The 21,746-nt window shown below is 34.1% G+C and overlaps 1 protein-coding gene, 1 long non-coding RNA gene and 1 pseudogene across 2 annotated transcripts; 2 read left to right on the top strand and 1 right to left on the bottom strand.

Annotated features, from left to right (window-relative positions):
- Positions 1–2,057, top strand: part of LOC149557881 (protein CTR9 homolog) — a 30,228-nt pseudogene extending 28,171 nt beyond the window's left edge.
- LOC149557880 (uncharacterized) lies at positions 1,346–6,105 on the top strand. Its single transcript, XR_016352420.1, has 2 exons — positions 1,346–2,234; positions 5,607–6,105. It is a non-coding gene; the product is annotated as an uncharacterized LOC149557880 (long non-coding RNA).
- A 9,304-nt stretch (positions 6,106–15,409) lies between these two features.
- LOC149557879 (uncharacterized) lies at positions 15,410–17,566 on the bottom strand. Its single transcript, XM_089832344.1, has 2 exons — positions 17,157–17,566; positions 15,410–16,286 (listed from the first exon to the last, which is right to left on the bottom strand). Exons 1-2 carry the CDS (start codon positions 17,507–17,509, stop codon positions 15,425–15,427), a joined length of 1,215 nt encoding a protein of 404 aa, XP_089688470.1. The 5' UTR covers positions 17,510–17,566; the 3' UTR covers positions 15,410–15,424.
- Positions 17,567–21,746: the final 4,180 nt, after the last annotated feature.

The following is a 21,746-nucleotide window of genomic DNA, read 5'->3' as shown; positions in this document are numbered from 1 at the left end:
CTCTCTTTTTTTAAGAATATTTTTCTAAAGATAGTTTATTAAATATTTTTAGTGCTTATGCTATTTACAATCGGTCCAATTTTTGTCAATTGTATGATGTATTCAATTTTGCAAGTCTAGGAATACAATGAAATCTTGAATGACAGGTTTTATCATGTCTTGAGTTATATTTTGAGCTTCATACTAAAACTGTATTATTTTTAAAGAAGATTAATACAAAGGAAAGTTTTGCATATTTGTGTCTCTAAGTTTTATCTCGATTTTCATATATCTATAATTTTGTGATTGGAATAAACAAAGTTTTTCATTTTAATGCAACTTGGATGGGTTGTTTATCTTTTCATTCATTGCTTTTAATTCAAGGAGTTAAGTAAATGCTTTCATGAATTGATAGGGTTTCTAAGTATATGGGAGAGATATCATAAGAATGAAATTCAGGGTTAACTACTGATAAATTTAATTGCAAGTCAATTAAAAGGTCTAGGGTTACTGGTTTGACTCTACATAACAATGGATAAGGCATTGATCATCAATTCAAATGCAAATTGATATGTTCATGTGGTTGTACAATACATATGAATCAAAATCAATTTTCCATTTCTGTAATGAAGAACTAAACTACTGGTCATGACTTATTTGTAATAGCTTTCCTTTTGAGTTATAGCTAGCTACTATAATCAAGGAGTAAGTTACAAGTCCAAGAAGATTGTTGATCATTTTCTGCTATAAGGGCTAGATCTGAAAAGGAGCGCGAGTAAATGAGTTTTTGAAGAAGAATATCAAAATAACCAGTCATTTCCATCCTAAGGTGCACTCGCCTTGGCCCTGCAGAGCCTAAAGTGTGGAGAGTCTCTATGCTCTATTAAAGTTGTTCCAGATCTGAGATGAATCCAATTGAATATGAGAATTAGCTAATCCTTAGACTTGTTTTTATTCTATGTATTGTAGTATTGGGTATTTTACAACCTGGTAGTCTTAAAAGACCAACATAATCTAGGATCAAAAATACTAACTAATTTATAAATAAATAAATAAAAATAATACAAATATATTAATTGTTGCCAAAGGGAAGCTATTTATGGAACCATTGCCTTTGTTAAAATTTTATTATATTATAATTAGCCAATAAGAATTAGGTATTATTTAATATTATCACTTTACTAAAGAATTATAATTTTCTGAGATATTTTGAATTTGAAAATTTGTCAATTATCTAACGTTCTATTGTAATGGTAGAAAAAAGCAAGAAAAAATTAATTAAAAGATTAGAGAAAAAATCTAATGACTTTAACTATTGCCTAATATTTTTACATATAAATATACTTGTTCTCTCGACAATTTTCTTTCCCGGAAGCATCCAAAATTTTCTTTATCAGCAGCCTAAAAGCAGGCGCAGGTGTTAATTTGCCTTGCAATTTTTTATGGGCTCGGCAGAATCATGCTCTCGCTGCTTCTATTTGGCAGCATTCTTGCTAATGCAGCTACCCATTAGTTTTCCTCTAAACATATTTGAGGTTGGCGGAGAAGACGACTACTTCAAAAGCCACACATGATTTACAGTGCCTAGGAAAACAGAAAATAGCGAAAAGAAGACCACTTTTCTAGAATAACAGCTCAGGATCTGTAAATGTTCCTCTGCAGTGAATGACCAAAATCTAGAACAGGTTACAGCTTTCTATGTTGGGCTTCTGGAATGAGACACATTGAATGCAGAAATGCTACAACAGAGAAGGGTTAAATGCACTGAAATGCGACGCAAAACCCGTTGCAGAAGTCAAGAATAAGGAGACAACGGTAAAATGAACGCTGACAGGAAGCGATTGTATGATAATGATGCGCATTGCAAAAAAAATGAAATGGGCAGGCGGCTTATGAAAAGACGTTTGGTTAAGCAGAACATTTCATGGCTTCTTTAGGCAAATAATCAATTGTATATTCTCTTTCAGCGGTCAGAAATAATTGGTTATAATACCTTTTTTTTTCGAATCTTAAAGCGATTCAACAGAGAAGAATCTGAAAAATTGTTATTTGTTGACACCCGTGGGCATTTGAGTTGAGAAGTTCCGCGCCAACATGGGAGCACTGAAATTCAAGGGCTTCGGTGATAAATGTGTAATGCCGCCATGGAAGGAATTGAGTGCCCAGCCTAGATTAGGCAACATCTTAAATCATTTTCTGGAGATATTTCGTCGAGTTCTCTCTATGACACCGATGATTTTGGCTTGTTGCAGGAGGTAAGTCTTCAAAATCGGTTTCAATGCTTTGAGTTCTCTACTTTATTCTCCATAAATTGTAGGTTGTGGCACTGTGTGTGTTTCCCTTTTGAAATCCATTACCCTTTCAATCTGTGCGATCTCCCTATAAGGAAAACTTGAGGGTTTTCTAGTTCCTTACCGGCCCCGGCTTTTCTCTTCGTATTGATGAAGGTCTCTGCTATAACAATTGACTGCTCTGGCTTCGTTCTTATGATCTTAATACCATTTAAGGACTTGTATATGTAATGAATACTTCTTCCTTAACAGCAAATTCCTCTGTCCTCAGCATTCATATGCTACTGTCTGCATATTATTGTCTTTTTTGGCACATGGTCAATCTTGAAACAGTCTTGACTTGTAACTTTCCTATGTATCCTTTCCTGCATCGATAGGCTTCCAGCATTAGGTATGATACCATCTTCCTTTCAGCTTTGTAACCTTGAAAGCATTGTCTTTAAATTTGAAATGGTGACAGTAAATGCTCTTTGTATCACATAAATTACTGATGGCGTACACTACTGCATTGCTCTATTGATCTGAACTGTTTGAAGTTTAACACATCGTTATGACAATTGTGTTGTCTTCCTTTTGCACATTGTGTATGACTTTTGTAGATTCATAGTCATGGTCTCTGAGGAAAGATCTGATGAAGACATAATGTTATGTTTGACCAGCTACTAGAAACATTACTTCATTTTTCTGAAAGTCGTGTTGTAAATGAAGATGAAATCTATCTTTGATTCCTTTATTGCTCTGAATCTGCAGTTTGTTAATTTGAATTTGATGATCAGTTCATTATTGCTCCTTCATCTCATTACATCACAAAGCAAATACCTGATTGTTTTCTTCTCACTATGTGTTTGTTTGTGACATTCATTACATTAACGCTTGCTGTCAATATATATGAACATGTAAGGCCTCAAAACATGATGCAGGGGCATCCTGGGTGTAAGAGCAATTTCGCATCAATTCATTTTTGTTTCTTGAATAAGGGTAGTTTCAGTGTAGAGTTGTTGTTTCTGAAGGCTTTCTACTTAGTAGGTTGGTCATACGAGTTCGGAATGTCCTAATTTCAGAGGTGGATGTTCATCTTGGATATATCTACCTATCAGTTGAGGCTCAGTGTATATCATGAGTATTTGTGGAGTTATTGTGGATTTCGGGTGTTCAATTTTGCTATAAAAACTTCAAACTCAGTTTTGAAGACCTTAGAGGCCCCGATTGGGCTCCGGAATGAGGTCTATTGGAGTTTGCACGAGTAGAGACCTATAGATCAGAAGCTAAGGATTTTGGAATGGGGTTATAATAGTCAATTGGAGCAATGGTTCAAAAGTTATGGTCTTCCGAAGTTGGGCCAACTGAAATTTCCAAAATAAATGTCAAAGGTGTATTAGGGCAACTCTATATGTAATTTTAGGGTTTTTCGGTCTCAAGAATTAGGGTTTGATGTCTAGAAACTTCCCGGGTGGTGTAAAAATGTCTATTTAAGGAATGCTTGTATATTATCTAGGACAACTTAAGGCGATAGTTCGTAGCTATATGTTGCAAATTATTGTAAGGAAGGCGTCCATGTGTGTTTGCATATGGTATTTATTTTTATTTTTATGTAATTCTGCATTTGCAACAATGATAAAAAGCCCATATTTTGTTCTCGCAAATTGCTGTTATCTCTTTGTTTCAATTATGTGTTTGTAGTATTAAAGGGAACACCCATCATCAAAAAATAATTTGATTACTACAACATCATGACATTACACTTTCAATGTTCCGGCATATGCAAGTATGCTCCTTTTGTAACTTTGTGCTGCTTTAGTTGAAACACATACAATGCTTTGTCATCTTCATTCAATGTCCTTGATCTTTCCATTCTATTTATTCATTAATTGTAGCTGTCATGTTGGTTGCATTTTTTATGTTTATTTAAAATTAAAAGGTTTCATGCCCAAGATATCATGGCCCTTTCTTAGTTTATGATCTGATGTTGATCTGCACTATTATGATGGCCTAAATGTTTCACTCTATAATGATAGAATGTCCCTTTTTTAGTCACTGCTTATGACCTCCTATAGCTGCACATGACACAACCCTGTTAGTTAAAACATATGATTCAGATTTGTGCCTCTGTCTGCTCTGGACTACCACTTACGATTCCAGTCATAAGAATAGATCGTAGTTGTGATAGCTATTGTCTTTGTGCTGCTGATTTCAAGCCAGTTTTCACATCATTTTAACCATTTCTGTGGAGTCCCTTTTTTAACGACTTGATGGCCTTGTTCTAGGTGTCATTCTTCCTTTCAAGACATGAGCCAACACGCCAACTTAGTATTGGGCCAAGATATAAGCGTGCTGGTTGTAAGTTTGTAACAAACAAATAATGGCTTTGAAGTTAAAAACTAGCAAATATGAGGCTCTTTAAAAAAGTGTAATATCATGCATGAATTTCTACCTCTTGACAGGGGAGAGTTTTAAATCTGTGTCAAAAAATGGAGCATGCTCTCATGCTCTGTTTCAATGCTCCCATTTAGACACACACAGCAGGTTTAGGCACAGACAGCAGGATGCCCCAGCATCATTTTAGCAGGTTGTCATAATAGGCACTTCCAAATAATTCTCACCCTACCAAATCTTGCTAACATTCTTTACATGATTTCCAGAGACAAATTAGGAAGATGGATTATGGGATTGAATGCTATGGCTCTTTTGCATACAGTTATAATATAATTGGAAATGCTCTGCCCATTTTTTGAACACAGGTACTATGCTTTTAGAATAGCTGAATTTTGTATTCAGAACTTCTCTACCCTGAAATTTAACTAAATTCACAATGCAATGCTCCAAAATGAATTGAATGTTGTTATAAGATTAAATAATAAGCTATGTTACCCGGGGATGCGTTTCCACCCCTAAACCTGAAGTTTCAGAAACGGGGACGATTCCGGGGACGGGGGGACGGCAGGGGACGTTTCCCAGGCGTCCCCACTTGGAGAAGAAAACAGGAAACGCGTCCCCGAAACTTCAGAAACGGTCAACAAGTTTCCGAACCACGTTGACCGTTTCAGGGACTGTTTTTCCGTTTCTTAACGTCCCGGAGACTACATGTCATGTCCCCTTTTCAAATATTTAAAAATAATAATCTTTGATAAGGCAGGCAGGGCCAAAAAAGGTGAAGTTTCGGCAAAAGGGGCTAATCTTTGGAAACCAATGGACTAATAAATAAAAATAATTATTAAAATATGTTTTATTAACCCCTCTTGGACGTGAGTTAGGGTTATGCCCTCTTTTAAGGGATTTGGAGGCATTTTGGGCTCATTCAAGAACTTGATTTTCGCTTATTGCTTTGTTGTTCTTCAGAGGCTGCCAAACCTATGGAGAAGGAGACCTAAGGACGAGAGTTTGCAGGTTTCTAGGAAGGCTGAGGACGGGAGTTTGAAGCCATTCCATGTGCAAGCTCATGCAGAGTTTGCCCTTGTGCTAAACAGTGCAAATTTGTGGGTTTTCGAGTGTGTTTTTTGTAAGAGTTTGGTGTTTTCGGTTGAGTATTTCATATCAGTTTGGGTTGCTGCTATATTTCAGAGTTCTAGATATTTAAATAGAGCTGAATATATGTATTGTGTCGTGGTTAAACTTCTGTGATAGATTATTAGTGTTTTGTGGTGATTCCGGGCTATTTTGTGTTATTTTCGAGAGCCCGATAAGCATTGTTTTTGTCCTCCGTTTGGGAGCTGTTGTGTAAATGTTATACAGATCTAGAAATGTCATTTTGTAGGCTGTTATGTTGCTGAAATTTCTATAAAAATGTCCACTTTCAGATTTATTAATAATATGTGAAGTTGTGAAGTTTTTGGCACTATTTCGAACATACCTGATTTGGGGTTTATTAAGAAATTGGTGGATCTTTGTAATATTGGTTGTTTGATTTTGAAAATCTGATTAGAGGGTTGAAATATCATATAAATTCAGAAAAAGGGACATTACACTGCATAAAAGGTTTCCTATTAAAATTTATTAAACTCAAAAAAACCATTAAAAAAATGATTTTCCAGTCATCTGAAGGCCCGGACATGTAGAAGTCAATTTTTTTATAAAATATATTATAAAATGAATGATTAGGGGCAACTATCATACCATCTTTGTTTTCATTTTGAAGCTCAGGATGATAGTGATAGTGACTTTGATATGAATGATTAGGGGCAGCTGCCTTAGTATCTTTTGTTTTCATTTTGACTTTGATGTTTCAGACTTGGAGTGTTCTGTCTTGACATTATAATATTATATGATCATTGATACACTATAGTTGATACTTGAAAAGTTTAAAACTTTAAAGTTTGAGTCTTTATCTATTCAATGTTTCCATTTTATTGAGAGTTGATGTTTTTCATTCTCTTATTTGACTCATTTCATTATGTGCTAATGGTATCTTAAGTACTTAAATGATGATTGAAAATGATGCTATTTAGAATTTTCTATGATGATTCGATTAGACACTGATTGCTATGCTCTATGATCATTGATGGATCATCATTTGAGGAATGAAATTGATAATTTTAAACTATGTTGCTATGATGAATGTAGAATTGATGAATATATTTGAAAATTCAGATATATATATAGCCGTCCCCTGCCGTCCCCTATTTCGGCAAAAAAAAACCGTCCCGAAAACCCATTTCCCCGTTCCCTCGTCCCCTCGTCCTGGAAACTTGGGGTAACATAGATAATAAGCGCATTAAAAATAGACGAAACTAAAACAGATCAAATCCATCTGCACTTTACCTTACAACCTTTCAAACTTCTTATCCATATAAATTTGAAGGAATGTTGGCTTCCTTCTTGCAATTATTGCTCACACAACTTATCTCCATCCAGTATTTTACTCTCCAACATGTCAAGAATAACAAAAGAAATTAACAACACGGTTCAAAAATAGAATCAATATATCCATCTAATAATATTTAAATAACAATCAAAACAAAATCAAGGAAAACATAGAACATCAAAATTCAATGGCCGGCTACCATAACATTGCCCTATCCACCATTTATAAAAATGCTTTACCATCAGACATAAACGCATTGAGCAGTAGAACTGAAGAGAACACTGTTGTGACCAAGAGTCACCATTGCCCATGCCTAGGACCCCCGCTTTTCAAACTAAGCCTCCACTGTGGATTTCCTTGTTTGGCGGAGCACAAGTCAACCATCCGCAGGGAATGGTCAAATTCGAAATCCCTGACTGCTTTAAAAATGCACTTTCCTCATACCTTGGAGTGAAATTTCGTGCTGTGTTGGAATACTTTGTGAAGGATAAAATCCTTTGTCCGGCAAAAACCCCACTTCCCGCAAATTCTGGAGCGCATATTTGGGTTGCCATGGAATGTCTCCCATGGAAAATTAATCCATAACCACATTAAAATTGTGATGCACACCTTTCATTGAGCGCACTTTTCACATAATGGAGGATTTTTATTTTTTTATTTTTTTTAAAACATGGATAAAACCCATATGAGTTTGGAAAATCCTACTCTCCGCACAGTTGGACGAAAAATTTTGATTTTTTTTTTTATATGGAGTGCAATCCTTGACAAACTCAAATCCCAAAGGGCGAGAAAAGTTTTGGAGAAATTGTTATAATTTGGAAAACTTGAAATTATTCTAAAATTCAAAAAAAAAAAAAAACCCAAGTTTCCAAAAATTTGGAAAATTGAAAAATGTGAAAAATCATTAAAACATGGAAAGTGTGAAAATCCAAGACGTCCCAAAAAATTCCAAAGGGAAGAAAAAAGAAGTTTGGAATCCAAAATCTCGTGTAAATTCAAAATTCTTGAGGATGAAAATCCAAAATCTCGTGACAAATCCCAAAAGTACAAAAAATCATGAAAAGTTGAGATATTGGGAAATTTGAGAAAAATCCCAAATTTGAAAAGATAATTGATCGAAATTTTTTTTAAAAGCAAAAAAAAAACGATTTTCTTTGAAGGAGATTTTTTGGATTTACATGGAAAATTAGATATTAGTTTTATTGATATTTAAATTGGTTGTTTTAAATAATAATCCAAAAAATAAATATTGGAGAAAAGTTGGAAAGAAATTTGATTTTTTTCTTTAGTAAAACATGGAAATTAATTAAATTTTGATTTTAATTGATATTTAATTTTAAAAAATCAAAATGGGATAAAAGAATACTTAGTTTCATCTTGAAGCTAAAAGCATCAATAATGGCAGCTTTTTGAAACAAACAGTAAAAAGCGACAAGTGGCACAAAAGATGGAAACCTTGATGGCAAAACAACTACCTAATTTTAGCCTATAGCTTTAAAGATATCTTTTTTGAAGGATGATTTATATAAGAAACCCTCTAATTCATTCCTTCTCACATAGAAATTTAAAGAGCGAATTGAGAATAGGAGTGAAATTCATAGAGTTTGAAAAGAATATTTTTGGAAATTTTTTTGAAATCGTTGAGGAGTTTTCTAGAAATTTGCGACAGAGGATTTTGAATCTTATCAGAAAGGAACTTTTTTCAATGAGTTGTGGAAAATTGCATGTTTCTTGTGGAAATATTGAAAAGTGAGTCTCGAGAGGAGTATGGAAATTTTGGCAAAAATCCAAAATCTTTGTCTTATGGACAAGTTGTACTTGTTTTTTATACTTTCTTTGCATAGTCTTATGTGTGGACATTTTCTATTTTGCAGGAAAGGAGAATGGCAGAAACCACGAGAACAAGAGAAACATGCGGACAATTGATAAAGAATGAAAGGAGAGGATTCTATCCCGAATCCAAAATTGTGTCAAACTAGGCAAAAATCGGAGATACAAGCCTCGGCGGCCTCGATTTCAAAGATTTTAACCGGAGAATGCTTGGATACAATGATCATCACGCAACACACCTAGCCACAAGAATTGTGAGAAGTGGAATTGTTGTTGCAACTGGTTTTCCTCCTTTTCAACATCCAGAGTTAATTGTGGAATGTACCAAACACTACAGCGTAGGGACAAAACCATTAGGAATTTTGAATGAAATATTCTGGCAGTTTTTTCTCCGGCATCCATTTCTAAAGCGTTTGGAATTCCTTCTCACCCAAGGATGGTCACAAAAATACAGGAGCAAGCATTGAGAATCTACACCTCTGGAGTCCATTTCTGTGAAGAAATAATCAACAAAAGATGGTTGAAAAAGGATAGATCGCATCATTTCAAGATTCCTAAGGAAATAGTATGATTCGACTTGTAGAGGGAATATAGTGACATGATCATGATGTTGAGTCGCATATTTGGGATGCCTCATTCTTATAGATTTGAATCTTGAATGTGGTATTTTGTTGAGTAGGTGATGGAGGAAGGCTACAGAATAGATTGGGCTGGGCTCATAAGTGATAATCTGAATGAACGGTTGATGAATCTAGAGCATACAAGGAAATTTTACATGAGCTCGTATGACGTCTACATGCTAGCACGGAGAATGAATTATGATGGACTACAATGCAAAGGACCAATTGGAAGTGGAACCCAATACCTCAAAGTCCATGAATGCTACCCGCAGTTGCATTTATATTCAAAGGATGATTACATGAGGGTTAATGATATATTTGCCATGCACATAATAAGAACACTACAAAAGAGGCTACACATGAGATTGTCAGTGGGTGCGATGAATTTGGTCGAAGAATATGGCGCCTAGTGCATTCAGTTTCTCACCTTTTCATACATCCGAGTTCAGGGACTCTCCATGGAGCCATACAAACTTCCTAGGTACCCAACGGACAAGATGGTCTTGTTAGAGCTTACTCGACAACTTACAGCCTATGACAAGATTTAGAAATGGAAGAAGTTGGGATTACAGTTCCCAATTTCCATAGGAGAAGGGAAAACTGAGGTATGCCCATGTCTAAAGGTTGCAGAGAGATCATCAGATGAGCCCCATTTCTTCTGTCTTCCGCTTTATTTGAAGAAGAATGATTTTGATCCTTACAACAAGATCTCATCATTAGGAGGATCAAAGTACCAACACAAGGTTCACCTTGAAGACTTTTGGGCAAATGCGGCAGATGAGAATGAGATTAGAAAGAAGATGCATTCAAGATTACCATTGAACATTATTAGAACATGCAACATATTTAGGGTTCCTGATCAAATGGAGGAGGACCCAAACGTGATGCGAAAGGGATTCAATCCATAAATGATAGCTCAACCATATGATTGGAAGAGGAAAGAAGTTACAGATCTAGAAGCTCTTTCAAAGCCAGTCTTGAATTTTACAAAGTTGTGGATTGAGCGTAAGCTTGAAAAATTAGTTGCACTAGCTAATGGATTCACATATAGGTTGCTTGGTCATAGACCACTTAGGGTTGAAAGATCAAGACAAATATCTGAGGGGACTGTTAAGGAAAGAGGAACTCCATCTGAGGATGTAGGAACCAACAAAGGGAAAGAAGTACCTCGAGAAAAGTGTCCTAGGATTGAGGAAGTCATCTAGGAACCTCAAAATGAAAAGCAGAAACATGGAAATGGTCCCTCTTCTCCGAGTCGCACTCCAAGTGTTCAAGAGATAGAAACATTTGAAAGGCAGGATACAGGGACGAGTATAAGGAGATTTGAGCAAGAAGAAAATTTGGATAGGCCAATTCATGATAGACTAAGTATAAATGCCTATGAAAAATCCATGCAAGAAAGTGGGAGAGATCAAGATATCGCTACAGAGGAAAGTCTCGCTACAATCTTAGAGCGAGAAATGATTAACGATGGAGATGGTCCGCTAGAGGAAGAAACTCCAGCAGTAGCAATACATCTTCCAAATGTTGAAGCCATAGTTCTTGAGGTTACAGTGGATAGTCTAGGAGGTGAAGAGGAGATCAACATTCAAGCAGTCCAAAGGACAAAGCAATTGGTGATTCTGGGAGACCAAGGTATACCCATTTTGTAATGGTTGAGGCAACGAATTCAATTGTGTCAACAAAGGGAGGTTGATTCGGCAATTGAATTACAGGAAAATTTGGACCGATCGGAAGAGCAAGGGAAAGCAAGAAGATATACTAAATTCATCAGAGGAGAATCAGGATCCAGAATCTAGTAGATTGTGACTCCCACGGTTGACAAAGGCAAAAATCAGATTGCTCCCGATGAATATCATGTTACGGAAATAAATCTTGGTTGGGCCTCCCAAGAACAAATATTAGAAGAATTTGATGACTCTACACAAGCTTTGAAGGGTAGGCTGAAGAAAGTGGAAGAAGGGTATGAAAAACAAAAAAGAGAAATTAGGGCCTTATGTCAATACATCAATGAGTTGCCTCATCCAATAAGAGAGGAAGGTCCATCATTTGTCCCTCCAACAAGTGCTTCCATTGAAGTGGTAGGTGATATTGACAAAATCAAGCGAACTGCTCAAGGTGCAAAGGTTTGGGTCAAAGGAATTCAGGAGGTAACCTTCAAACATGTAGAATAATTAGTGCAAGTACACAATAGGGCATTAATTGCACTCTCTAGGATCCAGTGCATGGAGTAATCATGGGTGGATGAGCATATTTACCAAGAAGAGGTGATTGCTGACATTCAGAATCTGATGGAGACCCCAAAGCAAGAATTGATCGATGGTCAAGTTATTAGCAAGGGGGACGTCTATGATTTTATTCGATGGTATAGTGTAGTGATCATAGCTAAGGAAATGTTTGAGAGCTTCACCAAGGAATCCACTCGATGGAAGAAGATTGTTGACAACATCAAGCAAGGGATATCCAACGCAATTGCATCCTTGTTATTGCAGAGATTGGTGGAAGAAGAAATGACAACTGATAATCTGAAAGTCAAGTTAGAGGAATTCTTTCAAGTAAATGTCTATGAAAGAGATGATTTTGAGAACTTCTCCATCTTCTCGAATACAATGCACACTACTAAGGACTTACTACCATATTGGGATGAAAGCTTGGGAAAAGGAGAAAGAGCAATTGCAGTTCTAGAATTCAAGCAAGAATCTGCACCAAGCATCAGTGTAGAGGAGTTGGAAACAGTGTTAGATCAATTTCGCTCCTTTAGGCGGGGGAATCAAGGATAGATGCATTTAATGCATAGTGGGTGTTCTTAGGGGTCATTTATTACACCCAACTCCTTCCTAAACGAGCATGCATAGTGGGCATTTCTTACCCACTATGGTAGTGGATTCCTTGTTGAATTAGTGTAGATTCCTTTCCTTTGCCCTAACCCTAATTAGGGCTGATGTGGCACGATCTTGGCCATCGATTATTGTGATCATCTGGGCCACCTGTTGTAATTGAGGACCTATATAAGGGCCTCATTTCTCATTTGTAAGGGGAGATTTTTATGAGATTGTTGCTATGAGCTACTAAGATAATAAAGTTTTCATTGGAGCCTGGTGAATACTTGATGTGTCTTAGTGCTTGCTTGTTCTCTTAAATTTCTTCATTTAAATTAAGTTTAGCCTAGTTAATTTGTGGTGATTACAATGAAGAATATGATGGTGTATTGATGAATTCCTTTGGTTCATACTTTTGACGTTTTAGTGATTCTAACTCGTTGTGCAAAGTTAGCATGAACCCCTTTCATGCATATGCTTAACTTCTATCATTCGTATACATTGTTCTTTATGATGGCATATGCGGTGGTATGAGAATCTTTGGCATAACCCTTGAAGATTGCACTAGTTCACACGTAGTTGTAGTATAACTTGGCAAAGCGAAACTTGGTAAATTGAGGAATTTGTCCACTAGAGTACTATTTGTTGTCATCACTACCCTTAAGATTAGAATAGAATTCCTGAACCCTATCTTATTGAATTTCTGCATATTTTGTGAAAATTCCAAAAAAGTACTTCATTGCAAAACCTTAATATAGCTCCCACATTCAGTATGGCTTGAAACGAATCTGTATAAACACATAAGGCCCCTTGTGATCATCAGCAAATCACATCAACCACCAATCTTATCCACAATCAAGACCTGACATTAAAGGAACCTTGAAGTCATTGTATGATCTTCTAGCAATCTTAGCATACACGAGACTTTATTCAAGAGAGGAAAAGATATTTTGGTATTTTGTTCTACTATTTGGTGGATCATAAAACACACACCAACAAACACTTCCACTTTTTGTTGCGGTTTACTTCATTATGAAGCAATTCTGTCATTTTTTTGTCAAATGAAAGCACTAGTTCTGGGGTTTTATCTGTGGCTGCTACCATATATGGTATTATTGCACACCTAGTGTTACATCCTTATTTGTCTATAACTGTGAAATGAAATTTACTTTCATTTGGTGGTCCAAGAGGCTCGATTTTATATGTAACATCTATTCATTTTTTTCGGGATTCCTATAAAAAGAATGGGCAGATCCCTAGCAGGGGGCCCATAAAATTGTAGGGCTGCCGGCTGGCGAAGTTTCCAGCCAAGATTCTACATGTAACATGCCTATCATACACCCACCCAACCAGGCTGATCCCTTAGAATAGTAGGGGCAACGGCTAATGGTTACTCTAGCAGGCTGCTCGCATTGTGCATGCAGGTGCAGGGCCCCCTATCAATTCTATGGAGGAACTTGTATTTTTTTTGTTTTTTGTTTTCATATATCTTGAGGTTATTTAATATTTTTTGACATCTTTCTTGATTGAATATAGCAGCTACAAATGATTGATTTGTTAAAAGATTCTGTTGAAGTGACAAACAACTTGATTTTCCAAATGCATACATTCTCAGATGGTTGGTTACTTGGTTATGAGTCTAATTTAACATTGTTCCAGAAGCGATTGTAGACATCATTGGTAGTTCTATCCTTACCTTATCAGTTTTCCATGACTGCAAAAAGGAATTCTCTGTAAACTACAAATATTGTTTATGTAGCAGATGTCTCGTGGTCTCCAATTGTCAGGTTTTCTTCTCTTAGTATCCTAGTATTATTTTCCTTTGCAAGGCACGCAGAGTGTACTATGATCCACTCTAACACACCCTTAAAAGGTTAGATCTGATTTCCCCGTAATCATCTTAAGCCTGCAAATGATGATGATAGAGTGAAAGGAGGAAAAATGTGCAGGTGAAGATTAAGGATAAAACATTCAAGCTATAAAAGCAAAGAATAGAGAAACTGAAAGTCAATGTGACAATAGGGAGGATGGGGAGGAAGTGAGACATTCAAGCTCTAGGCATACAATGGCCAAAAGCTATAACTTCTTTTTCAGCTAATTTCAACATGGCTTTGGCCCATGGATACCATATTTATTTTACTAGTCAACTACTCTTCTCTAAATGCATTTGATGTTGAACTGACAACTGCATGTGTAATTTAGGTTCTTCAATAATGGGCATAAATGTTAGTTCACAAAGACTAGAACACTCCAAAACTATATACAATTTTTCTTATTCAAAAGATGTTTTCCTCCAGTGCAATATGCAAATACTTGTACAGTCAAATACTCTATTTACTCTGTTTAATACTGGTCTGCAAAGATTTATGCCTTTCACATATGTGGAATTGCATTTGCATTGATCTGTAATTTCTCTATTCGGCTCTAATGACTAGAGGTAATAAACTAATAAAGTTGTTAGGAAGTAACATTCTTATGCATTTTTAAGAAACAATACACCTTTTATGTTTTGAAATTGTTCTAGTGATTTCTGTATATGTAACTGTGCAGATTGCATTGATTCCTATTGATCGCATCGCTAACAAACATTAGCCTCTTTCACCTCCATCTCATCTACACACACTTTTACACATCAAAATAACTATATCCTAATCACACATGCTAATTTGCTAGAAGAATCGTGCTAAGGATTATTGTTCAGTGCATTCACAAATATTTTTCTACTCCATCACAACTCTACAATCATAAGCATTTGACAGGGTTTCTTGTTTATATTAACTTAAAACTATAATTTTTAATTTTAACTTCATCCTTATTGATCTATATATCCAAGATCTTTTAGATTACCTAAATCTACACATGATAAATATCTAATAAGTTACTCAATTGTGCTCATATTATTTCCAATAGAAGACACACCTGCATTGTCATGAACAAATATGACAATGATTGTTAGTTGATTGAAGGCAATTATAGAAATACAAGAAGAAACAACATCTTCTAACAAATAAACTGTCCGTGACCTTGAAGAAATAAAGTTACCTTACATGAACAAAATAGAGTACAAAACCAATTAAACTTTGTCTCTCATACTTCCCACTTCCCCTGCATTTTGGTCGAGTCTCTGAATGAATAAGTGAGTGCAATGCTCCCATCCATTCGCTTCAACACGTATCTCTCCACCACAACATAGCAGGCAAACTTTCCTTCCATCCCAGACCCATTAAATGATTTCTTCACCCTTACATCTCTTCCTCCTCCTTGTTTTAATCCATATCTTTCTTGATCTGCCATCATTTTGGCAATGATGGGCCAGCTAAGTTTCACACTAGTAGTCTGTCCTGATTTCTTCCCTACACCTCTGAACAATACACTTCCATCGTCATCTCTAATTTCCTCTGTTACTTCTTCTCCAAACAATAGCACTTCTTCTACCTTCAAGGTTTTGTCCACATCAACAACTTTTCCTGTTATGCTTTGAGCAGAATAAATCTGTTCCCAAAACTTTTCCAAATCCATCTTGTAGAAGGGACACTCCATGAGTTGAATCTTAGGATCCTCCAACCTGGTACCCACTTCATTAACAAAGATAAAGGGGCAATACCACTCCCCAACTAGAACAACAGGGGAAGTCCTCTCTAACAAAGAGAAATCAAATGGGGGAGATTGTTCTCTAAGATGAGTGTTTTCCCCTCCAACATGAGCAAGTCTTCCATGTTTTCCACGCATGTCTTTGGTTTCCACACTCCAACCCTTTCTACGGAGAAATCGAGGTGGGAAACCATCAGTAGCTACACACTTTGCAGTGAAACTAGACTTCCTCTTGGAGATTATCTGCATTTGTTGATATGGATTAGTGGGTTGCAAAGGTCTAGGACGAAGGTCTTTCACACATCTACAACAGCAAAATGTCACCTTGTCTTCATCAGTAGAGCATGTTTCCACTAATCTGTCCATGCCACCAACATACAATGAGACAGTTATTCATACAATTTTTCCACCAATACTCTTAAGAAACACCTAATGAAACTATACTAGATTATGATTGTTAATTACCGAAACCTGTTGGCAACTGACTTCGGTCAGTACAATATCTACAGAAGACATATTATAGTTACCATTACTATTTCAGTTCTGCATTGCTCGCATTACATTTTTTCCTGTTTCAGTTCTAAATTACTTGCATGAAAATTGTTCCTGCAGCATAGACTTTGTTATAGCAGTATTTTCGGTTAATTGGGTTGTATTTCTATTATATGTGAACACATTTATGGTATTATTTTTAGAGTTATTTGTAAGTTGTTCAAATTTACATAACAATTGTGTGAAGTAGGGGAGAAGATCTATTAGTTGAGTACTCTAGCTCTGCACTGTTCAAGATTCTCTCTAAAAAAACTTAAATCACTTTGAATTTTTTACTGCGCAGTTTACTCGGCAAGCCCTTTGTTTATAACTAAGATTTCAGAATCTCAATATCAAATATGATGCAATGTGAATATGCTTTTTACTAAGGTGTCCAAGAAGGCCCAAAAAATGATAGGCATACCCATGTTCCCCGTCCCCTGTTTTGAACAAATAACCGTACCCATATCCATACCTGTACCCATGCAACCTAGATTCATTTAATTTCTTCAAAGACTTGCAAATAGATTATGTAAGGATACATAATTGGATGATAATATAACTTCCAATATCACTCTTAATCTCTAAATATAACTTTCAATATTTCCAGTAAGTATTTATTATTCTATATGTCTGAAAAACGGAGAGGGAAAATTCCCCACAAAGAACAAATTCTCAAAATTATTAGTTTCCTTACCCCTTGTGCTTGCCATCAGCTCGCACCACATAGTAGCGATGGGAGGAGATGGGTTGGCCCAAAACAGGGATAAAATACACTCTATCACATTCTGTGTGAGAACTTTGTCCGTCACTTGTAGTGTATTGGACTGTTAAACATTTGTCTTGGGGAAATGGCAATTCACGCAAGCAGTTGCAGAATCCCCAACAGCAGGAGGATGCAGGGTCGCCATTCTCATCATGAAGTAAGAGATATGCAGAGTAAGGACCAGCAGGCGGTGGGAATAGAATTGGGCTCCCCTGTTCAGCCATGTCCTTCTTTGTATCTGCATAGGCTTGCCTGTAAGCCGCCATAGATATTGTGGAATACATGATTGATCAGATAACAAAGCTGTTTGTGAGAACCTGGGCGATACAAAAATATATTGATTCATCAGATAGTATCCATGTAAGTTTGGTAAGAAGACTTTCTTAATTCATTTAGAATACATACATGATCATGTATTGTTAATAGATCGTGTGAATATATTGTTAGCACATGAGGCAAGAAGACTTTCTAAGGTGGGCTCATTTGGTAGCGTAAAAAGTGGCAAAACTGACGTTCATTGAAAGGTCTTTGGTATATATCCGAGTTCCGACAGACTTTGACTTAATGTTTCTGTTTGAAGTTGGATATTGCATGAATATGGTTGGTTTTTATTTATTTTTCATTGCATGAATATGGTTGGTTTTGATAGGGCAACGTTTTCAAGGATCAGAATGCGCTATGATCATATTTTTTAATTAACTGAAAATAAAATGTAACTAGCAAATATAGTCAACGGTGCAGGGGTTTCCATTTGTCATTCTACTTGGGTTTTTAGTTACTGCCAAGGCAAGAATACTTATGCATTTATGTCAATCCAAATATGACATTAACACTAACCAATCAAATTCAAGAATTTAAAAGATTATATAAGATTTCAAATGTTTATATCTTTTTCTAATTTTTCAGTATTTTATAAATCATATTTTTCATCTATTCTATTGGTCCATACTATTTTTTGTGGGGGAAAAAATTAATTTTTTTCAACAAAAAATACAAATATTTTCTAACAACTTCATCTTGCATTAATGAATGTATTAATTATAATTTTATCTTTTTCACATTTGTGACAAGTTGATAAGATTTTATTTTTTAAAATCATTTTATCTTCCACCTCACAAGTCTAATCAATATTAATTATCACAATCTATTAAATATTTTTAATTTCTTATTTTAAATATATTTATTATTAATTTTACATTGATGTTTATTTTTGACTATTTGATATAACTTGTTCCTAAAACTTCATGTAACGCATAAGTTCAAATTATGCTTCTATATACATATAACTAATAAATATGTCTTTTTAACATAATTTCAATATGTTATATCTTTGTATTTGAATTTCTAATTTTTTTAAAACTTTACTTTTTTAATAAAAGTGGTTAAATTATTACTATTATTTTACTTTTATAAAAATAAATCAAACAATATTATTTTTTAATTATATTTTATAATAGTTTTTGTAATATGTATAATTGATAAGTGTTACAATTTTTAAATTATAGTATTTTTTATTTAAACAATTTATCATTTAGTTTAAATACATTTAAAACTTAAATATATATTTTAATATTAAATTAATAATTATATTTTATATCAAAAAACATACTAAAGAAATAAGTTCCACAAAATAGAAATAATTCAATTCTAAAAGATATTTAAATTATTATTAGATTTTTATAAACTATGTATTAAAATTAAATAGTAATATTTTATTTCTTATTTATTACATCATATTTATTCATCAACATCAAATTTATATGTATTATATCTATTTATTATTTATAAATGTACATATTAAATTGTATAGATATTATTTCATAATTAAAAATTACTTAATTTTATTAAAAAAATGGAAATACAAAACATTAAATAGTAAACCTTATTTCATTGTGTAAAATTAAATAATTAGTTTTACTTATAAAATATTTTTATATTTCAATACATTTCATTTTTTCTTATAGAAATGTGAGTTTTAATATAAAAATTAAATTCTTAGTTTTATTAATTAAAATATAATATATTTTAATTCTTTATTATAACCATGATTTTATTTTGACTATTTGTTTTATTAAGAAAAATAATTATATTTAATTCTCCCTCTTTCACACAACTTATGTTGGCATCACTCTATCTTACTATTTTCTCTCTTCCTCTTCCTCTATATTATCTGTCCTTTTTACCTCTACATATATGTTTATGTTATTATTGTTGTATACTATTATTTATCTCTATCTATATCTTTATCCTAGTTTTTGTCTAGTGCTAATGATTAAAAATAGTGTGAGTTCCATTTGATAATCAAGATGAGAATAATACATAGTTGGGGGAGTTATTCCAACTACTTATGGTTGTCTAGTAGCATGCATAGTATGCTTAAACATATAATGTGATACTCCAAATGCTTCATCACTTCTTCAAGTTCGATAATTCAAATATTGGTATGGATATCTTTCCTCATTGCACATAATTTAAGTTGTCAACTTAGAAGGTGCAAATTTGTCTAAAACATATGTATTGATCATAGTATGATATTAAGTACTTAGTGCCATATTGGGAACTTTGGCCTCTTATTCTTGGGCTTAAATGCCCAAAGATATAATAATATAGCACGAGAACTTAACAACAAAATATGAGCAATCTTATAAGATCACAAGTGCATTTCTAGGACGAGAATTTAACAACAAAATATGAGCAATCCTATCAGATCACAAATGCATTTCTAGGCAAAAATTAATGCATTCATAATGTTAATTTAGATTCTCACTCATCTACACCGCTACAACCATTATGTGTTAGGCAGTAACTATGACGCATTGTGTCTCTTGTTTTCAAATGAAAGTTCTCCAAAGTCAACAAGTTTATTCTTTGGTAGGGTTAAATTAAAACAATAAATCTAGGTCATCCTAAGTATCTTTTGTGGAAGTTATTTAAAAAACTATTAGGTAGGCACACTTTTTTATTTATTAATACGTTGAATAGGATAAGTACAACTACTTAATTTTAATTTATTTAGAATACATACATGATCATGTATTGTTAATAGATCGTGTGAATATATTGTTAGAACACGAGGCATAAGAACTTGTAATTATGGTAGATTGTATATCATATTTGTATTCATATTTATTAGATTTAAGCATATAGATTCATTTAAAAGCAAATAATTTCAAATCTTTGTTTGAAGAATGCATGCTATTAACGAACACAAAAAAATGCGTGCGTGCGTGCGTGTGTGTGTGTGTGTGTGTGTGTGTGTGTGTGTGTGTGTGTGTGTGTGTGTGTGTGTGAGAGAGAGAGAGAGAGAGAGAGAGAGAGAGTACAATATTTAAAAGATAGTCATTGAGTTTTGACAACAAGGTCTAACCTTTTTAAAGTTTCATTTCATTTGTAAAGCTAAACCTACACTTTGTATTTCATTTCGAAATTTTTTTCCAACAAGAAATAGACAAAGATATCTAATCATGTATAACAACTTTTTATATTACAAGTGAAAACAAAGTCATAGAGATGACACACACTATATTTAAACCATTGCATAATTAGATATATGTGCTCTTAGACATTATGATTGTAAGTACAAGAAGAATTAGATGCAATCCACTACTAAACCTATCTAAAACATTGCAAGGAGAGAAATTGTGTGAGATATAATGAATTTAACACAATTATGTACTATTAATTTTAACACCCAAGACATAACATGTCTCTTCTCACAAATTAGGTTCACAATACCATCCAAATTACAAGCTTACTAGTATAAAATAATGACCTATCAAGCTTGTAGAAATATGCATACATTTATTGACAAAAAAGAGAGAAGGGAGAAAATACCCTTGTAACGTCCTCGCCAGGAACCCATGAGAGAATAGCCTAACTAGACATAAAGTTGATACAATTGTTTTTAAAACATTAGATTACATAATACAAAATGAATGTGTAAACAATCTAACATATGTACATTTAACATTACTCAAACATGATTAAATGTTAAATTATAGTACTTTAATCCATCTTTCTCAAAGGTTCCTGAGATATGGTTATCTTAGACAACACTAATTACACTTCTAAGTTATCTCTAACATACATACATGATATAACTTATATTCATCAAATGTGCAATGGGCACATGACCATTAGTTTTATAATTTAAAAAAAGAAAGAATATATGTATACATATAAAGAATTATATTCTATAAAATGCTAATTCTTTGGAAGGTTTAAATGAAAACAATAAATCTATTTCATCCTAAGTATCTTTTGGGGAAGTTATTAAAAAACTATTATTTAAGTACATTTTTTTTATTAATATGTTGAATATGATAAGTACAACTACTTAATCTTAATAATTTAGAACGTGTGCATGATCTTGTATTGTTAATTGATCATGTGAATGTATTGTAAGAACATGAGGCAAAAGAACTTATAATATGGTAGATGGTATATTAGATTTGTATTCATATTCATTAGAGGCAAGCATATATATTCATTTAGAAGCAAATAATTTTCTTCATTTCATTA

The sequence above is a fragment of the Cupressus sempervirens genome, chromosome 5 (assembly GCF_028749045.1).
Source record: "Cupressus sempervirens isolate cs-2001-9-10 chromosome 5, ASM2874904v1, whole genome shotgun sequence".
NCBI classification, from domain to species: Eukaryota; Viridiplantae; Streptophyta; class Pinopsida; order Cupressales; family Cupressaceae; genus Cupressus; species Cupressus sempervirens.
This window is presented reverse-complemented; position numbering and strand designations above follow the sequence as displayed.

Excerpts from the sequence above, each read along its gene's own strand:
- LOC149557879 (XM_089832344.1), bottom strand. The coding sequence starts at position 17,509 with ATGTATTCCACAATATCTATGGCGGCTTACAGGCAAGCCTATGCAGAT. Across the intron at positions 16,287-17,156 it reads GCTGATGGCAAGCACAAGGG|ATTAGTGGAAACATGCTCTA; the intron begins GTAAGGAAACTA and ends TGGCATGGACAG.